At 40.0% G+C, this 22,206-nt stretch overlaps 1 protein-coding gene across 1 annotated transcript in view; it reads right to left on the reverse strand.

The window, feature by feature from the left end:
• Nucleotides 1-21,279, reverse strand: part of SLC39A8 (solute carrier family 39 member 8) — an 895,133-nt gene extending 873,854 nt beyond the window's left edge. Inside the window, exon 1 of the mRNA XM_044062117.1 lies at nt 20,803-21,279. Within this exon, the coding sequence (XP_043918052.1) occupies nt 20,803-21,045 (243 nt within the window). The 5' untranslated portion in view covers nt 21,046-21,279. The remainder of the gene's footprint in view (nt 1-20,802) is intronic.
• Between the last annotated feature and the right edge of the window lie 927 nt (nt 21,280-22,206).

Consider the following 22,206-nt stretch of genomic DNA (forward strand, 5'->3'; position numbering starts at 1 on the left):
TTTTATGTTTAGAACATGTTGCTGAAGTAAAGTATGTCATTTTGAATTGCAAATATATATTCGTTGATGCATATATAGGGTTAAAGTTTCTCTAGTATCAGGTTTGAGACTTGTTTTCATTTGGACAAGTTTATTTATTCATTTATACATTTTGGAGTGTGCACCCTGTTGTTAAATATTGTTCTGTGAGGAGAATTGGTTGATTATCCATAAGCCCATGTCCATCAGGGGTTACAGTTTAAACAAGTTCATTTTACAACTGAATATGCTAAGCATAAGATCTTGGAAGTTTAGCTACAACAATAAGTGTTAGCTGTTGTCACCTTTGTAAAAATGGAAAGATGCTGCCAGTGTACATATGGCGGGGGGGGGGGGGATTAGTTTTAAACTCTGGAGGAAGTGTGATTAAGTATATGTTGAAAGTTTTGTTTTGTTGTACATCTGAAGGCATTGTTTCTATGCAGGGCAACCTCAACAATGTTACAGTCTTAAAGGTTTACACACTTGAGTAATGTTCTTATTGTGGTAACTTACAGTACTCCTTTCATTTGTGTTCTAAAATACTGAGGTGAAAATTGTGTGAAATGGGACACCTATATAACAACAGCTTGACAAAAGTCGCTAACATACGGACTGATTTACAGACAAAAAGAATGGGTAAAACAATTTCCTCCAATACCTACTGCTGGTGCGTACAGAGAAGACAATAGTTAAGAGGGACAAAACAATTTTATTGGAGTAAAATCAGGAGATGCTAGTCATTTTAAAATACTTTCCAAGAAAACTACTTACCTCACAGATGTTAAGTGTCAGGGTTCTGTGGCCTACTAATTCAGAAAATATGGATGAGGAGTCCAGAGGGAAAGTTTGTTTGTGTCTTTCGGCTTTTCCCGGTTAGGGGTCGCCACAGCGAACTCCGGTCCGCTAATGATTGGCAGTACATTTTTTACGTGCCGAGTTTGCCAGCCCTGATGCACAACTTTCAACAAAGGTACACCCATTCACGCAGGTCTCCACACAGAAGCTGAGAATCGAACGGCACAACGTCTTGCTGTGAGGGGACAACGCTACCGCAGCAGGAGTCTAGAGGGAATGATATTGACAAAGTTTTAAGACAGAAGATGAGAGTATAGGAGCGAGATGAAGTAACACAGGAAGAAGCCAGAACATCTAGATATGTAGTCCAGTTCTGAAACGCAGCTTCCTCAGAACAAATTCAGTGTACAGTTTGTGCTGAGAAAATAAAAACTAATGGTAAGAGGAAACCTTATGAACTCACTGACAAAAATCACTAGAATCCTTTTACAATACAGCCTTAACTTTTTTTTTTTTTATCAAACTTGAGTCCTTATCATGATTTAATAAGTTGTTAATGTTGAATACAGAGCTTAAAAACAAAGTTTGCATTGGAATTGGGACATAATACAGCATTCTTCTCCCACTGGCTAGAAAAGGCATTCAAGAAAATATCATAAGCCAAAATAAATCTTAGTGCAGAGCATGAAGAATTACACATATAACAAAGATGACGGAATAATAAGAGATGGAATGTGCATGTGTGTAGGCATGCATGAATGCCTACTATCCAGAGCTTTGCAAAATGCTTATGATTTTTCCTCCTATTTTTGTCCTGCCACCACATAAAAATCAGTCAATAATGCTACACTTTAGAATTTCATACTTCTTATTGTTTAGAAAATGCATGTTGATGCTAAACCTGTTCTATTAACTTGTCAAGTGAATTAGAGTAATAGTTATACATTGTCCCAGAATTGCCCCCCCCCCCATAAAAATGTTTGGATCGTCCAGACTTCTTGAACAAAGAAATTGGGTTTTAGTGTGTGCAAGCGTTTGTGCGCGTGTGTGTGTGTGCGCACATGAGGAGTCTGTCAGTAGCTTAGTTCCTTCCTGAATGATATTTCTGAAACCAGTGTTAATCTGAGGAAAATAACAGACAGGTTTAACAAGTTATTTAGCAAGACACCAAAAATAAACTGGAAAAGGACAAGAACAAACCAGGAACCAATAAATATAGTGGAAAAACACAGCAGGCACCTTCTTCCACAAAACAAACTTCATTGCATAAAACAGTAGTGTTAAGCACTTTTCTCCCAAGTCAGACTTCCTCAGAACTACCATTTAATTAATTCAATCAGTTTAAATATTCTAATGTCACATGACACTGAAAACTAACTGATTAACTATTATAATAAAATCTGTAAAACCATAAGCATTCACTAAAAACATTCTAAACAAAATAAATAATGCAAATATTAAAAAATGTAAAAATGAAAACACTTGAATGTAATTTTGTTCTGCCACCCTACCTAATTAAACATGTAAACTTTTAAGCTTAAGTAGCAGAGCAATGGGACAAGCCTCATTCAAACCAGGGGCCACTGTAGCATTTAATCTTAATTGCCAAACTAGTTCTTTAAACAGTAAATGCTCATCAATAATGTAACCCCTCTAATCTTTTTAACATGCTCAACCACCACAAATTGGCTCATTAGTGTTTTTTGCCTTTTTATTTTCCAGTTATTTCAATTTTCTGGAAGTTTTACCTATATAAAAGGCCTGGAAGATTCACAACAAGCTACACAGGTCACCCAGCCAGATTCACAGTTAAAATATGTTTAGACTTTCCAAGTCTGTCCCTTGGTATTAAATGACTCTCCAAACAAAATACAATTACACTGTTTACAGTGACCACATTTGAACATACCATTCTTAACACACACAACACGGTCAAAATTCTTCTCAAGTATTTGTTTGAAACACTTGTTTTTTCTATAAAGAATTTTAGGCTTGTACCCTAATAATCTCAATTGGTCATCTGTAGATAAAACAAACCAGTTATCCAAAATACAATTCATAACATTGTAGGTGTCCACATAATAAGTTAAAATAAAAGACTTCTCAATCATCATTTGCCTTTCTGTTCTGTACATGGGATTTATACTAAGATCTCTACCTCCCCCTGTTAGATGTGAATTACATAACAAGAGGTTATATACCCCATTTTGTCTCTTTTCACAACTTCATTCTTAATTCCAAGCAGGAAGTCCAAGGAATACCCCCACTTTAAAAACATATCCTTCAGCTTATCACACTCCACCATGAAAACAACATAATTTGAAACCATTCAGGCCAACCTCATTAGTTGCCCTTTCAACACATATTTTTTTCTGGAATTTTGGATGGCAACTCTGATAGTGGAGATAGCTGTTGGAAAAGGTAGACTTTCTATGAACATTAGAGACAAAACACCCCTTTTCATAATGTTTGGACAAAAGCACATCTAAAGAAATATTATAGCATCAACACAGGAAGAATAAGAAAACTTTAAAAAGGATGTAGAAGTATTAATATATTGGAAGAACTCCACTAGTCTCTGTTCTGTATCAGTCCACACAATAAAAATTTCATCCAAAAAGCGGGTGTAATAAACCCAACAATCATGGAAAGGAGTATTGAAAAGATACTTTGATTCCCAATTGGCCATCTGGATGCTTTGGGCCTACATTTGGGAGTGACCATTTTTAAGCTTCCTTTACACAGGCAGATAATAGTTTTTGAAGCAGGGATGCCATCATTTACCAATAACAAGAGGATCTTGGCCTCACCCTCAATAATCAAGCTATAGGTGTCAAAAACAGTGACCAATAGAGAGATATCCAGACCAACCAATGGCTGAAAGATTTCAGCTCAGGAGGCAGTGTTGTAGACCAAGTGTGTGTGGCAGCCTCCTGAGGGGCAGTATATCAGACTTCCATCCAATCTGAAGATGTCAGGACTGGAGGCGTTAAACGTTTCTCATCTTGCTTGATATCCTAGACCCTAAGGAGATCTTTAAACTGTCACATAATGTTTTTTCTCCTTGCAGATGTCAGGACTGGAGGCATTAAAAGTTTCTCATCTTGCTTAATACCCTAGACCCTAAGGAGATCTTTGAACTCTCACATAATGTTTTTTCTCCTTTTTATGGGTCATCCTTGAAAGACTTGACTAGTGCCTGGGCAGCCTTTGTCAAGGCATGCAGCCTTCTTTGGTTGAGATAATCATGGAGATCATTCGCTGTTTGCTTAATGGTCTTTTAGTTGAAACATTTACAGTGAGGGCAGTTAGAGACATTGTGTTTATGCCCCCAAAAAGAACAATAGGCGTAGACGTCTTTATGTAGGAGTTGCATCCTATTTGAAATGCACTTCGAAACACATTTTTGACATTTATACCTCATGCCCAAAAAACTACAGTAACTATAATCATGCACATTATAAGCAAAAAGAGTAGTTCCCTAATGAGTTACTTATCTGAAAACTGAAAGCCAGGTCATGCAGACTGAAAAATGGTAGCCCAGCACTCATCAATCTGCACTCAATAGGTGGCAAGAAAGAAATAATGTTTGCATGCCTGGCTATACATTTGTTTGAAGTAGCTTCACATCATAAGATAAGTCCATTTCATTGCAGTCTGGAAAGTTAACATCTTAATGTTGGTTGTTACGTCTTCATTAAGCTGCAATATCATAAAAAATCAAAAAATATTCCTTTTTGGGGCACATTATACATTTAGGAAAATACAAACATTTAATAAATAAATCTTGGTTTAAAAATCAGAAGTTACACACTTACCACAATGATAGATCTGTAGGAACAGGTCCAGCTTTGGTAACCAGTAAAACTACAAACTACACGCATTAGGAATATTTGGGCAAGGAAGCTTTTTATCAGGCTGCCTTTCTTCCCTTCTTCCTAGCATGCATCAGTCTTTCTCACTCTGAACTGAAAGTGCGAATCTTGTAATGTAGCTGCAGGGTCAGGAGAGCCAGAAAAACAGAAAAGAACTGATTTACCACGTCAGAGAATGCAAGAAGTATCCTTTCTCAAAGGTGGAACAACTTATATGTCTATCAACACAGTACAGTTGAAGAGAGAACGCAGCACATACCTAATAAATAGGTAAGAGAGAAAAATGACTTGCATTTTTTTTCTGGGAACATCTGACTGAGCCATAAAAGACCCATTTTCAGTGGAGACCCAGTAAGGCAAAATCTCCAGAGTAATATACAAACAAATAGTAATGAAACGCCAGAAAACATTTTGAAGTAACCAGTAAAAGGCATTCAAAAATACATTTACAGCACACAGCAAGGTAAGCATGCTCCGTTTCAACAGAATACATACCAGGATATGCAAGGCTATACATACTAAAACTAATGCTCACATAAAGGGTTGACAAGCAATTTAGTATTAATATGATACATAAAAGGATATTCACAATATGTACAAAAGGAGTTCTAGGTTGTGCTTAAGGAGAGTGTGGTGGAACACTCTCCTTAAGGAGAGTGTGGTGGAACACTCACAAAGCCATATTTATGAGAGTCAGTGCACAGACAGTTTTTAACAATACAAGAGTTCTCAATGTGCCTGCAAGAAAGAGGAGTGAAGTTCCAGAGTTTGGCCATATTATGGGAGCAGAGGGCACCTCTGCTCTGTGACTTATGAAACTTCTGTTGTAGGCAAGGAATTTGCCTTGGGAGCTTAGCTCTCTAATGCCGGAGTACCAGCTGAGCAGTTGTGTTAAGGCTGAGCATTTTCAGCACTGGTAGAGAACAAAGTGGGCAAATTTTAGTTGAGTACATTTGAGGTCATTGGAAAACTCTATTTGATTAATTTTATTTAACTGAAGTGTAATGATGTGCCCTACTAGGGAGGGCGATAACAAATGTTGCTGTTTTTTAATAGCATTGCCTAGGTGTATGTATCTGAAGAGAGTGCAAACTGGTGAATACTGGTGCTGCATAATGTACACCAGGAAGCAGGTAGCTGATTTTCTAGCATGTTCAGTAAGGTAATATTTGGCTTTGTACAGGGTTCCTAGTTTTTGAAGGTGTTAGTAAATCAAACCAAAGATTACTGTTGGTGGTGATGTAACTTGGCAAATGAGACTATGTCTAGTGTTATTATCTGAAGACAGTACCAAAAATTAGATGGGTCAGGAGATGTGATTTTTGGTAGGAAGAGCATAACCTTACTCATTTTAGTACCAAGTATTAGGTTAGATTGTTGTAGCCAGTTCCCAATAGAAGAGAGGACAATGCAGCTCAAATGACTGAGTGAAGCTCATTTAAGGAAGGGGCTGAGCAAATGAGTGTAGAATCCCTGGCGTACTGAATGATGGCAGAAGGGCTTGATGCAGTGTGCAAGTTATTAATGAATATACTGAATGAAAAAGGTCCCTGAGGATCACCTATGTACACAGGGTGAAAGTTCAGTAAGCAGTTTGTCATTTGATGCACCAGCTTCTGTCAACAAAGTTTCTTTTGAGGCACTGTGTGGTCTCATCAGACACATGGATGTCTTTGAGGCACAGTGTGGTCTCATCAGACACATGGATGTCTTTGAGGTTGTGGGCAATAGGATGGGAGACTGTGCTAAGTGCTTTGGGAAAGATCCATGAAAGTTGCTGAGACTAGTTTATTCATTGTCACAGTGGTGATGAGTTAATAATAGAAAAGAAAGTTATACAGTTGTTGTACTATGGTTTGGTCAGAAACTATATTGCATAGGGGCCAGTTGGTTATTTTCAAGGAGGTACTTGAGTACTCCTGAGAGTGGACAGTTTGCTCCAGTACTTTTTTGGAGCATACAGCTATAGGTTAATTCAATTGAGCTGCCTTATTTGTTTAGGGGTATGACAAAAGTCTGTTTTTACATTCTAGGGACATAGGATTCTTCCTGAGTATGAGACCAGATAGGCTAGTGCCTGTACTGATAGCTTGATGCATTCTGCAGGAATATTGTCTGCTTCTATTGTAGTTTGGCTTTAGTCTCTGCAACACTTTTTTTGCCCCTTTTTACTGGGATTTTGACTTTATTATACAGAGTTCTTTAGTTTTGCTAGTTGGAAGGCATTTGATTGGTCTACCACTGGTTCCATGCTATATCTCCGTTACTGTTAAATGGTTCAACTGCTTTGTCAAAAGTACAGTAGTGGCAAAGTACAGTTGTGTACACTTACCATAAATGTAGATGTTAGAGTGTATTCACTGTTGCAGTCATCACATTTGGGTGTGTATTCACTGTTGCAGTCATCACATTTGGGTAGATTCCCAAAGCTAAGGATTAGAAGAGGAATTTAGATAGCATTAGGACCAGCTATAAGGCCCTGCAAGACTGCAGTAGCAAAGACAGCTCTGGATTTGGAGAAAATTGGCAGATGGTAATGCTTAGTGAAAGTATGTACTGAACTCCAGGTAGCAGCTTCTAGGACGTTCCTGGTAGGGATGCCTCTGAGAAAGGCTGTAGAGGTAGATGCAGCCCTGGTTGAGTGGGGTGGGATAGGTTTTCCATGGTGCTTGTAGCAGAAATGAATGCAATGACCTGTCCATTTGTAAATGGTTTGCTTTGAAATAACCTTCCCCTCTGCCCCTGCAGCAAATGCCACCAGCAGTTGTTCAGATTTCCTTTGGGGTTTAGTCCTGTCCAAGTAGAATCTAAGTTGTCTGTGCACATCTAAGGAGTGCAGTATCCATTCCCCTTTGTTCTGTGGATTAGGAAAGAAGGTTGGCAAATGAATGGACTGATTAAGGGCCACACTGGATACCACCTTGGGCATGAAGGAGGGATTGGTCCTGAGGGACACCCTGTCTGCATGAAAGATGATGAAAGGCTCCACTGCCATAAGGGCCTGTAATTCAGATACCCTTCTAGCTGAAGTGATTGCTAAAAGGAAAGTGGTTTTCCAAGAAAGGAATTTAAGTCTGCAGTAGCAGCTGGCTCGAAAGGAGGACGGGTTTCTCCAATACAAAGTTAAGGTCCCAGGCTGGAGTTGGAGCTCTCCTGGGTGGTCGTAAATTTTTGGCCCCTCTGAGGAACTGCTTGAGCAGTGGATGAGAGAAGAGGAGAGGTTCTGTGTTATAATGAGCTGAAATGGCTGAGGCGTGAATTTTGATTGAGGAGAAAGACCGGCCTTTGTGAAGCATTTCATTGTAAAATCTGAGGTAAATCGGGCACTGCTGTGCTCATCCCTTGAGATTGGTTCCAGGCACAGAATCTTTTCCATTTTTCAGCATAAGATTTTCTAGTACTAGGCCTCCTTGCCTCTAAAATGATATCCATCACTGGTTTACTGAGGGAAGGTAAAGGAGAGATTAGGTAATTAGCCAGGCTGCTAGGTGCAGTGTTTGAAGCTGAGAGTGCAGAATCTGATTCTCTTGCTGAGACAATAGGGTAGGAGTCTGAGGCAGGTGCCATAGGGCCAACAGCGACACACTGCGCAAGAGGGGGTACCAGTGTTGGCATGGCCAGTCTGGTGCAATCAAAATCATCCTTGGTTTGTCTTGTTTGATCTTTAGTAGTACTTTGGAGAGCAGAGGCAGAGGAGGAAAGGCAAAAACTGATAGGTTTTTCCAGCTGAAGAACAGCGCATCCACTTTCCAAGCTTGTTTGTGGAGAGTCCTTGTGCAAAATTTGTCCAATTGATAGTTCTGGGGGGGGGGAGGCAAACAGGTCTATATCTGGGTTCCCCCATTTGTTTGTCAACATGTTGAAAATCCTTGGTTCCAGTTTCTACTTGTGTGGGTCCATGAGGTTTCTGCTTAGTTCGTCTGCCAGTGTATTTAGTTTTCCTGGCAGGAATTGAGCTTGTAGATTCACTTGGTAGCACAGAGATGTGTTGCACAATGTCATGGCTAGTCTGTAGAGGGGGTTAGAATGTGCACTCCCTGCTTGTTTATGTACCACATAACAGTGGTGTTGTCCATCTTTACCATTAATTGTCCTGGAAAAATGTGGTCTTTGAAGGCTGTTAGAGCATTCTGTACAGCTAACATTTCTTTCTGATTGATATGCAGGTGCATTTGACTTGGGTTCCATTTGCCCTGAATGCACTTCCCTGCCAGGTGAGCCTCCCATGCATAGTCTGAAGCGTCTGTTAGGGTTTGGGCGGCAGGGGGTAGTGTGAATGGTAGTCCCTTGTTTTGGTGGCAGGCCCCTGCCCACCAAAGGAACTCTAGGTGTAGGCAAGGTATGATAGGAATCATTGCTTTTAGATCCTGAGAAATTTGACACCACAGGCTTTTTAGATACCATTGTAGTTTCCTCATATGCAGTCTTGCATGTGGAACTAGAAGAATGCAGGAGGCCATGAACCCCAAGGCTTGTAGTATTTGCCTTGCAGATAGCAGGGTTTTTGTGGCCACTTGTTTGAAGTAGGCTGTCAAATGAATTTCTTTCTCTGGCGTGAGAAAAGCCATCTGGGAAGTTGTATTCAAGCTTGCTCCCAGGAATATAATTTGTTGACAGGGTAGCAGGTATGATTTATTTTCATTTATGGTGTACCCCAGACAAGTTAGCATCCTTTGTACAAAGGCCAGATGATTCAAAAGTATGTCCTGGCTTTCTGCCGAATTAGACAATCGTCCAGGTATGGGTATATCTGAATATTTCTTTGCCTGCAAAACGCAATGACTGGAGTTAGGCACTTTGTGAATACCCTGGGCACAGTAGATAAGCCAAAGGGCAGTGCAGAGAACTGATAGTGCGTGTAGCCTGCTTTGAAGCATAGGTATCTTCTGCAAGATTCCCAGATTGGGATGTGCAGGTATGCTTCCTTTAAATCTAGTGTTGCCAACCAAGTGTCTTTGCCTAGCATAGGGAGCAACTGGTGAAGTCTCAGCATCTTGAATTTTGGAATCACCAAAAAGGTGTTTAGGGTAGACAGGTCCAGGATAGAATGCCATGAATTGTCTTTTCTGGGTACCAGGAAAAGTCTTGAGTAGAAACCTTGTCCCTTTTCCTCTTCTGGTACCAAGTGAATAGCCCCCATGCTTAAGAGAGAAAGTACTTGCTTTTGGGCCTCTGCCCACTGATTTGGGGGTAGATCTGGCCACCCGCTTGGTGCTGGTAATGTGTGGAAGTGAAATCTGTATCTCTGGGACACTATATTTAAAACCCATTTGTCCTGGGTCATGACTTCCCAGTTCTTTGCATGAAGAGCAATCTTTCCCCCCAAAGGGGCAGTCAGTTGAGAAGTGCTTGAAAGTTTTAAAAAGAAGTCATTGAGACAGTTTACCAAGGGGGGAGTTTTATTACTCCCAGATTTGGAAGTGGAGGCCCCCCACTGCTTAGTCCTGTGCATACCCTAGGACTGAAGCCTGGGAGCTCTGCTGAATCTGGGTTTGGACTGAGAAGGTCTGGAAGAGGCTGGAAAGGACCAATTTTTGGAAGGTCAATGCCTACTAAACCTTGGAGGTTGTACTTGTAAAAAAATCTTTAACAGTTTGCATAGATTTAGCTTTTTCCTCCATCTTTTTAAGAACTTCTTCTGCCTTGATGACAAACAGGCGTTCCTGGTTTAAGGGAGCATCCAGTAATTTCGCTTTAACATGATCTGGCAAGGATTGTTCCTTAAGTCAAGCATGCCTTCTAAGTACAGACCCAGTTACAGCAGCCCTGCAAGATGCTTCTAGTGAATCAAAACCACATTGCTAAGTATGTTTTCCAACTTGTTCAGCTGAATGCAGTAAATCCTGTAAATCCTTATTTTCAGCACAATCAGGAATCAACATCATTTTCTGTTTAAGCAATCCAATAATATGCTGCTGATACTTTAACATATGAAACTGGCAGTTTAAGGCCCTAATGGCCAAAGTTGCAGAAGTGTATACCTTCTTACCCCATCTATCCAGCACCCTGGAGTCTCTATCAGAGGGGGGTAGGATTTTTGGCAGTAGTAGCTTTAATGCCCCTGGGTCCCTGTGAAATGGTCTCAGGATCCGCAGTAGGATTTTTAAAAAGGAACTTGTGAGAGTCAGGGACCCTGTAATATCTATCAGGTTTTCTGGGAGCAGGAGGTAAAGAGTCAGGGACCAAGCTAGATTCCGAAAAGGCATCATCAACAATGTCTACAACAGGAGGTATGGCTAAAGGCCTGTGCTGGGGCAGGAGTAAGAAATCCCTAAGCCTCTTTTTAGAATCAGAGAAATCCTGAATTTCCCAATGAAAATGCTCCCTGAGAGTATGCAAGGTTTCACCAAAAGAGTAATCCTCTGGGGGGGGGGGAGCAGATGGAATAGAGTCCTCAGCATCAGAATCCTCATAGGTAGATAAGGGTAAATCCTGGTCATCAGAGGAAACAGAAAATTCAGAATCCTGGTCAGACGTATCATAAGCAAACTCAGTCCTAGGTCTCTTAGAGGGGGGAGGCTGGCTTCCACTGATTAAAGTAATAAGGTCTTCAGCCATTCTTATCATTTGTTTTTTAGGCATAGAGGCCTGACCATGTGGTCTGGGCATCCGTTTTCTAGGCATGGTTCGAGTTTTAGGCCTTGAAGAAGAAGATGGCATCAGTTTAATATGCAAGTTAGTAGGCCTGAATACACCCTCAGAAGCCGATGTCTGCATAGCGGCTCCGGACCCATCCAAGGTAGAGACATCCGCAGGTTCCACAGTTGAAGCATCTCGCAGCATACCGGACTCCAAATGGGTCTTAGTAGAGGCCTGCGAATCTGAAGTAGTGGGTATCAGGGGCTGCGAAAGCGCCTCACTGAGTACCGATGAACTGGCAACTGGCTTGGGAGAAGTGTCATCAGCGGCTTTGGACCTAGGCGGCCTGTCTCCGTCTTTATCTTTGCGTTTTTTTTGGAATGTTGGTAGTCAGATGGCTTACCGAAGACATATCAGGATAACTGAACCGAGCACCAAAATATTTAGAAGTGAAAATATACCGACGACGGATAGTTCATGGTTTAAATAAGGCACAAAACCAACAACGAGGTACGTCGTTGTCAGGGCCTAGGCAAGGAATACAGTACAAATTAAAATCTTTATGAGGTATTTGCTTTCCACAAGTAATGCAATTATTTACTTTTACTGACATCGGTTTAGAGCAAGAAAAAGTTTCCCCAACGGGGTATTTAGCTTTTAGTTGAAGACTTCGACTCTGAAACTCAAAAATGAAAATTTCAGGAGTCGAACGACTGTCACTTATAAACTGCTTCTGCTTCGGGCACCACACGACAAGAAAGACTAATGTAATGGTGTTGGCTGCATGTTTTATACCCCTGATGACCGGACGTCACGGAAGAAGGGACAGCAACCGACGCAGGACCCAAGACTTTGTTAATCAGGCCAACTGAGGGCTACTGCAAGCAGATAACCCAAATATGATGACTGCAACAGTGAAACACGAAGAACATCCAGTTAATTGCTGCAGGGTGAATATGAACATCTCAGGGCTTAAGTTTGTTAAATTATAAACTAGATTGTAGTAAGGAGAAGCAGGGCAGTACTGCATTGTCCAACGGCATATGTGAGGAGGTGATCATTTAGGCTATCGGGTAGGCTACCTGCTTCTTGGATTCTATCTGGATTAGAGACAATAATCTAGTCTACAGATGTGAAGGTGTTTATGGTCTTGTTTAATCTGTCCCTACCCTCCTTCCGTAGTTAAAAGAAAAGAAAGAGATTTGCCTTTTTTTTTTTTTTTTTTTTTTTTACTTTTCAACTATAGTAAACTGCTTGCTATATTCAGGTTTGACTGCAGATTAATACCAGCTTTTAAAAGCCGGTATTGCATTCGTGAGAGATCTGGATCATTCATCCCCAACACTTTACACACAGGGCAGTAGCCCCTCTCACCCTGCCCCAGCTACGCTAGGGGCTGTGAATTAGCAATGCAGAATAACTGCCCAAATGCAGGTGGATATGACAGAAATAATGTGTTGAATACTAAGTCAGTGTTGGACTGTGAGTTAGTATTGACAATGAATTTTTTTAGGATAACAGTTATGTATAGCAATACCACAGTTTTCAAAGAAAAACAAGTTAACTGTGGAAGTGTGAATTTAGTAAAGGTTATGCTGCAAGACTGTGGGAAGGAGCTTGAGTGAGAATGTGCTGTGTTGATTTGATTGGTTAATATAAGGATACATCTGACTCGGTATCATATTGCCTACTTAGAGGCAATCTCTGATTGACCTACAAAGCCATGTCAGACCCAGCACTGTTAGAAATACTACATCTAAAGAAATCCCAATCCCTCCATGCCACATGCGCCAGAGACCTCAACCTCATCACCTCAATCAACAGAACTTGTTGGAGGGACAGGTTCCTAACCCAGGGACTGCCCATGCTATGCAGTAGACTTTCTTTACACGTCAAGCAGAGCACCTCACTAGCCCTCTTCAAGAGAAATCTTGACGAGTGGATTGGAAATAGAAAATTCACCCTGGGAATCATTTCAATGGCCTTGCTAGACAGGGGCACTGGGATATAACACTGGATGGTATGATGCCAGGGAATCTTTTGGGCTAGGCTTGTAAAGGCTCCAGAGCCATTAGCCTAGTACACTCTTATGAACCTATAAGATGTAGCCTATAGGACAGTGTCCCTAAGCAAGTCCTCCTGGGTGATTTCTGTCATGGGAACTTCCTTTTTTTTCAGCAGGTCAGAGCATGGTCTGCATAGAATAACCAGTTTAAAATGTAAAATGGATGTGTTTGCATAGGACCACATGGCTACTCCACAAATTTTCACAGATGCTTTGTACAAAAATGGTACCAATATGGTCATATCTCTTCTATCAAATAGGTTTTAAGCTTACTTAGTAAGAACTTGCTACATTTAACATAGCAAAACTCTACGCAGTTAGCTAGTCATCTGGAAAGGGAAACTTTTGAAACTTTAGTCCCTAGTTATTACTGAGCAAAGGATATGAATAACTTAAGTTTTGTTTATGTAAACAGCAGGTTTTATTAATGTAGAACTTTGGTTGTCTAGGAGTATTGGAAATAAATAGTTCCCCTTTTTACTGTAGGAGTGGAAGAAATCTTACAGGTCAATGTTCTGATTTAGATTGCTAAGTTAGGCATAAAGGAAAGATTTGTTTCCCTTCTTGTGGAATATGGGGGGAAGGAAGCTTTATTAAAGCAGGCTGCAATTCCAGTATTATTTTTGTGAATATGATGGCTACCAGAAAGAGACTTTTCCATGACAGAAATTTGAGGTTTTCTGAGGCCATCAGATGAGAAGGTAGCCTAGTGATTTTTTTCAAGATGAAGTATAGAGCCTATGGTGCAATTGGGCCCTCAATTGGTGACCTCTGGTAATAAATTCTTTTAATAAAGTATTTGCTTATCTTAATGAAAGCCAGGAACATAGACAGGAAATCCAAGTGGGAAATTATTTATTTGAAGTGTAGTTGAATAATAAAATATAGAATCCCTTGTCAGATAAAATGAGAGATATTTAAACCATAAGATTAAGAGCCATAAGTGATTTTGCACACTTACATTGTGCCCATTCTGAAAAGTGTACCAACACATCTTTATTCTCTTTTAGTAGAAGTGATCTTAGCAGACATGTGGGAGTTAGCCATTTTCTATGTAAAATCTGGGTTATTGATTATGACTAACAGGAGAAGACAGTCAGGTTTGAGGATTGCAAGTCTGGGTGCGGATTGCCTGCGAGGTACAGTAGCAGTATCGTGAAGGGTGTGAAGTGAATGGGTCCAATCTCTAAGTATGGCTGAAGATGAGGAAACCAAGTTTTGTCTGGGTCAAAAAGGTCCAATGAGAATCACCCTGGCCTGGTGTAATTTCATCTTCTGTATGAATATAATCACCAGGATGACAATGTTCAGCAGGTTTGGCAGGCTAGTTCTACACTCAAGCATTCCTTGACTGATCTCTGCAAGGGAAAGACCAGAGAGAAGTGCTAGTCACATTTCTTGTTTCACAAGGATGCACAAAGATCTGAGATGAGAGTCCCCTACAAGCAAAACAGCCTCCTGACTATACTTTGGCTAAAGCACCATTCAAAGTGAAGAAGTAGGCACCTGCTCAGCTTGTCAGCCAATGAGTTGACCCCCCCCTCAACACACACACACACACACACACACACACACACACACACAATATCACATGCAGCCAGGAAGCTGTTTCTATTCCCCACTGATACAGTCTCATGGCCTCCCAGCAAACTGGATAGGAATGAGTACCTCCTACTTGCAGATTTACTAAACTACTGTCATGTTTTCTGATAAACGTCAATGGTTCCACAAGGAAGGCTGACTTGGAAGGCCAGTGCATTGATATGGATGTGCTGTTCTGAATGGGATCAGATGTTCTGAATTGTGTTCACATTCTAATGTTCCTCCATCCAAGGGCAGCTACTTCTGTAGTGCTCATGGATATGGATGAAGCAGTAGGGACCTGAAGGGGCTTGTAATAACAATACTGTATGTTTGCGGTTACTAGGTGTGGGCTGTAATCTGTATTCTTTCGAGATTTTAATCTGCTGCGAAGGTGGTTTTCTGTGCTGGCTTCACTGTATTCATTACATCTACTGGAACACCCCATGTGCATTCTGGCATGTGATACCTCAAAAATTGTCATGAGATCCATGGCTCAGGTCTCTGCTGGGGCTAGCAAGCCAGAGGGTGTATTCTGCATTCTCATTTGGAGTGTATGGATTCTGTACCTGGACAGGAATTCTCTATAAATCATGGTTCATCATTTGGAAAACAACAGTCTTGACTTTCTCTTAAAAGAATTGTGTTTCTGTACCAGAAAACCAAGAGATTAGTAGTGAGACTTTTAAAACTGCCTCTGTTATTTAAAACTCTGCTTTTATTTATTTATTGTTTCTTTTTACAGTACGGCACTTGATAAAAATACAGGATTTATGCAGACTGGCCTGGGATTTGATTACTGGTCAAGATGCTGTAGAGATGAGATAGTAAGGGTGGAATTAAGCATCCAAGGCTGCTTAAGCATTCTGAGGGAGATGAACAGTCAGAGTTTTGTTGCAGGAGTGTCCTAGGAAAAGGCCTAGAAGTTTAGCCCAATGCATAGGGACGTAGGGAAAGGCATGATCCCCAAAGGGGTGTACTACAAGGGGTGTGCGTGGTTTTGTGTGTGTGTGTGTGTGTGTGTGTGTGTGTGTGTGTGTGTGTGTGTGTGTGTGTGTGTGTGTGTGTGTGTGTGTGTAGTGTGTGGGGTGTGTGGTTGTGTGTGTGTGTAGTGTGTGGGGTGTGTGGTTGTGTGTGTGTGTGTGTGTGTGTGTGTGTGTGTGTGTGTGTGTGTGTGTGTGTGTGTGTGTGTGTGTGTGTGTGTGTGTGTGTGTGTGTGTGTATAACCTTGGGTTGGTATAGTGGGGATTTCATCTCACTTTCCAGCCAAAAGGAGCACATTTAGAGTATACAAACAAATAGATAAATACCCCCCTACTACTAATAAGTGTAATCCACAGTATTCATATCCACCTCCAGTTGTTCCTGAATTTTGGGAAAAGGGGGGATGAATGAGTAAATAGGGGGTGAGGGTTTATTTATTTTTAACTATTGTTGGAACTGCTAATAGTCATTATTTGTACACCACCTCATGTTCATATTTTCATCTGTTTTTAATATTTTTCCAAGAATGAAAATTCATAGAAAGTTCAAATATGGCGAATTTACTATCTTCTGAAAGGGGATGAAGGTGCAGTATTTCTGTATGATTATGACATATGCAACATCCAAAGCACAAAAGGAAAATCTGCCAAATCACAGACGTATTTAATTGTGTGAGAGGGAGAGAGAGACACTATCAGCAGACAGTATTAATTGGAACAATTTACCTGTTAAATCAACACCCATCATAAGGAGCACAATTTCTCTAGTTTGCTCATTTAAATCAAGCAAATAAGAAAGGGTATGGAGCTGGTATGTTTGCTGCTGTTAAGGCTAAGGACAAAGACATGTAAACCCTTTTGTATTTTTAAGTTTTGGACGTTATCAAACAGGACATAGGGTAATGCCACAGACTTCTTACCTTCAGACAGAGATGTACCAGTGGCAGCATGGCCGGTTATAAACTGATTTTCTAAAACTGTAACAATGAAAGCCACTCTGTGAAACAATTCTGAGTTTTCAGAAGAGTTGGCAAACTATCAGGTTATATGTGAGTTAACATTGCTACTAGCATAAGAGAGTCCAGCAGAGAAGGAATAACGCAACATTTAAACATTTCATACTTAGTCAGAATGTCACCTGTGTGGGAGAAAAGCCCCAGTCATCATATTATATAAGCTCCATGGCATCCCTAAGCATTAATGACAAATAGAAGAGGATTTTGTGGAATAAGTCAGTTCTCTTCACTGTCGAATATTCAGGAGGATCGGTCTGATCAAAGCAAGAGACATCATGGACTACCTCCCCCATAGCTAATACGCATACTTTTGTAGTTTATCTCCTTGGGACCATGTATTTGTAAGAAATATATGACAACTGTCCAGGATACATTTGAACTTTGTTGTTAGCACTGTTTCAACTCCAATTTATGATCTCCTTTCCTGGTTGTTTGCTGTGTGATTGCATTCTTTGCATCCTTTTCACCCTCCCCTGTCTTAGATATGTCCACTAAACCTCACAGGCTTTTCCAGTCTTTTTGCTTTGTAAACGTGTACCATTTAACAGAAAGGCAAAATGTTTTGAGAAAACTTTTTGTGATGCAATTTTCAAAGATATTGTACTTATTATATTTACCTGTGAGGAGAAATAAGGGCAGTGTTATGTATACTCACTCTCTAGAATACCTGAAACAGTTATGTAAGCCTGTATCTCTCCTAATAAGAGCACAGAAATGCGTCTAATGAAAATATTATCAATATCCATGTCCATTTTACAGCTACAGCAAGCTAAGTACTGCCTGCCCAGAGACAAAAATAAGAAGTTGGCATCAAGCAGAGGAAGGAGGAAAGGGAAGCTTCTTATCCTGAGTCACCTAGCAAGCAGCAACACGAATGTCACTTTACCTGCAAACATTTGAGCGTATGAAAATTCAGAAGAATATTCTTCCTCTACTACACCTGCCTAAACACCAAATTTAGTTCCAGATAGCTTTCTGTCACACACATCTGTCTTAGTTCATTGTCTATCCACGCATCCTTCTTTCTCTCTCTTTTGACGTACACTATCACAATGTCTTCAAAAATGTGTTTTGAAGACACCAGCACACTCTCCATGAGATCAAAAAGCAAAATTCACTTCAACGTAGAAAGTTTCAAAGAAGCTGACGAATAAGTTATATAAACGTAAATCAAAAGTAGCAAACAGAAGTACCAAACTCCATGAAAAAGTATTCCTTTAAGCCAGTGGTGCACAACCATTTTGTGGGGAGGGCCACTACACGAATTCTTAATGCAGCTGCAGGCCACCTGAAAACATAGTAAGTCATTACGAGTTACCAATAGATACAGATGACTGTCATTTTTACTTAAGGCAGCAGTCATGAAATTGCCTGTTTCTCCATCAATTTTGCGTTTAACATTACAAACTCTTGCAGAAAATTACTACTGTTTACAGACTACAAGTTATAAACAACAAAGAATAGTTACGTCTGCAGCTAAAATTAGAGGTGTGCTCAACTGCAGTCAATTAGGTAAGTAAACACATGCTGGAAAGTTTGCATGACTGGAGTAAGGCACAGCATTTTTTCACTTTTTTTTTAAATTTTGGTTACTCTCTGGGGCCAGATGGTGTTGCGTTGAGGGCCAGATTTTGCCCTGGGGCCAGACGTTGTGTACCACTGCTTTAAATCATGCTGATATCTCTCCTACCAGCCAATATTCATGCACCCTTCACTCCACTTTTTCCACCTTCTAAAACTTCCTTTTCCTCCTACTTGTGCCCTGCCCATGTATCGTCTTCACACTATGTAATTATGCTCCCTTGTTTTTCCTCAGTGCACACATGGTAAGCTGTCTGAGCATTTCGTCACACCCAGGTCTCTACATCATTCACATCAATTTGGCAGTTCTCTGCAGTATAACCGTTTTTTCAAAAATAATTTCCATTTCTGTTTATGGTTACCACAACTGGACACAACACTCCTGATGCAGTCCTATCAATGCCTTATACAATGGGAAAACTATGTCTACAACTCTGAAAGTGACTCCCATATCTGTGCAGCCCAGCATATGCCTGTCCTCATCAGCACTAACCTTTCGTTTTGCACTGCATAATTCAGTATGAGGAAATTACAACCTAGACCTTCATCTGTTTTTTTGTATGAGGACCCCTCCTAGTATGTTTAAATTCCCACAGCCCTCCCTTACCCACCACCAGTAGAATGAAAGTACATAACCTTGTATCACTTTACTAGAAATCACATCTGCCACAAGTTCTTCATTACTTTTATTATACTTCTGTTTAAAAGCAGTGAATCAATGCAGGTGTCTGGAACCTTCATGAGTTGTACTTTAGGATCTGCAGAAGGAAAATGTCAAAAGTCTACAAAAGAAGTTCCCTTTTCAGTACACCCAGATTTAGTCACTAACAAGACCTACTGAGTGAGAAGTGCAAAGACGAATGTGAACTGAGAGTTTTTTTCATAATCCACTTTTGGCGTCATGACTATCAGAAGGACTAAAATATTATACAAGTAGAAGGTTGCCATGTCATCCTTTGAAAATGGTAGGTGCAGATGGACATAAGCATAACAGGCTTGTTTCCTGCAGCTATGTCTTCAGCTTAACATCTCATAATTTAAGTCAAGTCTTTAAGAATCAATTCAGTGTAATGTTATGAAAACGTAATCACAATAATATATCATGATAGCTCATTACAGAGATGTTCTGGAACTTTAAAACTGAAAACGGTTTAAGTCTGCCTTCACAATAATGGTTGAAGAATGTATGACTTGCTATGTTTAGCATTGCAGCTCCACCCCGTACTTCATCTGCAATCATCGTGTGTTTGAAATCATATTGTGAAGCCTTATACAACCATATGTTTTGCATCAGAATTATTGTCCTGTCTGTGCACTGTCACAATATGCTGATTGGTCACTTCCACGTGGCATTTACTCAGTCAGTGATTTATGTCTGATCACACATGGAAGCGAGGCTTTCAGTAACTACTCTGAAGTATCTGATACTTCGTATCATAACACCTCTATATTTTAGGAATGCATAGCAGGTGCAGCAGTTCTATATGCGGACTCCTAGATTAACAATCATGCTTATGTCATATGGTTAATGAAATAACATGTACTATGATATGACCCTTCTTGCACAGTTTTCTACAGAGCAGCACTGCACACTTTCTAAGGAGCTGATTGAGTGACAGATGTCACTCATAATGAGACAGATTCAAAAAAGCCTACACTAAGGGTACACAACATATATTCAAGAACATTTTTATCACATTTTTTGTGCTTTCGAGTTGCTCAGAAGAGTACACTAAGTGTGCATGTAGTCTACACTTTGTAGTAACCTTTATAAATCCCCGTTAATATTTAAAACTGCAAGAATATCAGTAGGAAACCTAAAATTAGGAGGAAGAAGGTGTGAGTTATATCTGTGTTGTCTGTTTACTCAGAATGGTGTACACTTAGTGTAGGTGTTATTGAATCCCGGGGGATATCTTATGTGGTTTATTAACACATATGTCCATGCTGTTGTTTCTCTAATTAATTGTATTAAAGGAGGCTGTGTCCATTCAGCTGTTTGTCTAATGTTTTATTATGCTTTGATATGTCCAAGCTACTGTTTACCTAATGTATTTTATTAAGCTTTTATATGCTCATGCTGTTCTTTATTTACTTAGGTCTCACTTCTGTTCTGTTTGCAAACATACATATGATCAAGCAGCCTTAACTTAAAAAGTAAGTTAGGTGATAGAAAAGTACTATGCTGATAAGAGTCAGAAATTTCTCGTAATCTGCTTTATGTACCCATCTCTTTTAGGTATGCATTGCACTACACTTGCAATGAAAGCTGCAGTATGGCTTTATGCATGAAACAAGCTTGTTACCTGCGCAAAATGTAATTTGCCTCCTGTCGTCACATTAGCTTTTCTGTCTCTTTGTTCTTGGCCGACTCCAATTTTCCTCAGCAGGTCATTCAGCTGACTTAAAGTAAGACTGCCATTTTCACCATAAATGTTCAGTATATCTTCTGAAAACCATTCCACTGGAGAGATGGTTCCTTTACTGACATGGAAACAATACACCACAAAAATCAGTGCAGCAGCAGGGATTGCCATAGCTCTGCACATAGACCACAATATCCAAACACAGTGACTGCAATGCTTTGTTTTACATACAACACTCTTCTTCGTTGGCTTGTATTTCAGTTGCTGTCAGACCTATAGGAAGACAGACAAAAAGATCAAATTAGGTCAGTTTGTTTTCAACATCATAGTACGAGTCATACATAAATTCCCACGTTTGTAGCATTACATTCCTATGAGGAGGCAGGACCCTGTTTTGTACAACAAGCCATTTGACAGTTTAGACATTATTTACAATGATCTGGTATTTAACTGTGACCTGTGACTTAAGTTCAATGTCTCTGACTAGTTTTCCTTCCGAAGTGTCTTCTGTGAAACTGAACTAACATGAGATGCAGCGTCATTATAGGTGCAAAGATCGCTGCCCTGACTTTGGTAGAGTTGCTGCCACAGTATCTTGAAAAGTATATTTGTTTTGTCATGTTTACTGACCTTCAGAGAAAGAAACTCACTTCCTAATTTTAACCTCCTCTACATCTCAGTTTCATGACATTAAACACCTACACTGCAAATACACAAGTTTTGCCAAAACCTGAAACATTCTAAAAGTCCACAATCGTAATGCTGTGCAGCCATTATACTGAACTTGTTCCCTAGCCCATCAATGCATGCTGTTGACTGGTAACCCTAAAAGGTAAAATATAAAAGGCATTTCTTGGGACAGCTGTCATTTCTACTGCCACTGGGACTTACGGTTTTACTGTACAGCTACCTGTACAGAAGTAATCTTTAAAGATAATTAAGCATACTTCTCACGAGAGCAGATGGAAGACAAAAGTTTCAAGTGATATAGATTCAGAAATGCATCAACACTGAAAGTTCATGCACTGCTAAATACATCGATTTTCATTATTTGCATATGGACTTTACTATCAGCTTCATGATGAAAGATATATGAAATATCCAAGTGCATGTACAAATTCAGAAAATATTCAGCATTAAAAACTATGTTTATCAACTGTTATCTATGCTCAGCTTTAAAGCTCAGAAAAACTATCCCAAGTTCTAGCCTAGAGCAAAACATCTGGTCTTTGAAACAGAAAGTACTTTTTAGTGTGGTGTTAAAAATGATACCTGTGCCTGTCAGGAAATACTGAAATGAAATATCTGAAAATGTTTTCTGTAAGTACATTCAAGATATGGTTC

Source organism: Protopterus annectens, chromosome 2.part1 (assembly GCF_019279795.1).
Source record: "Protopterus annectens isolate FY-2018-M chromosome 2.part1, PAN1.0, whole genome shotgun sequence".
NCBI classification, from domain to species: domain Eukaryota; kingdom Metazoa; phylum Chordata; order Ceratodontiformes; family Protopteridae; genus Protopterus; species Protopterus annectens.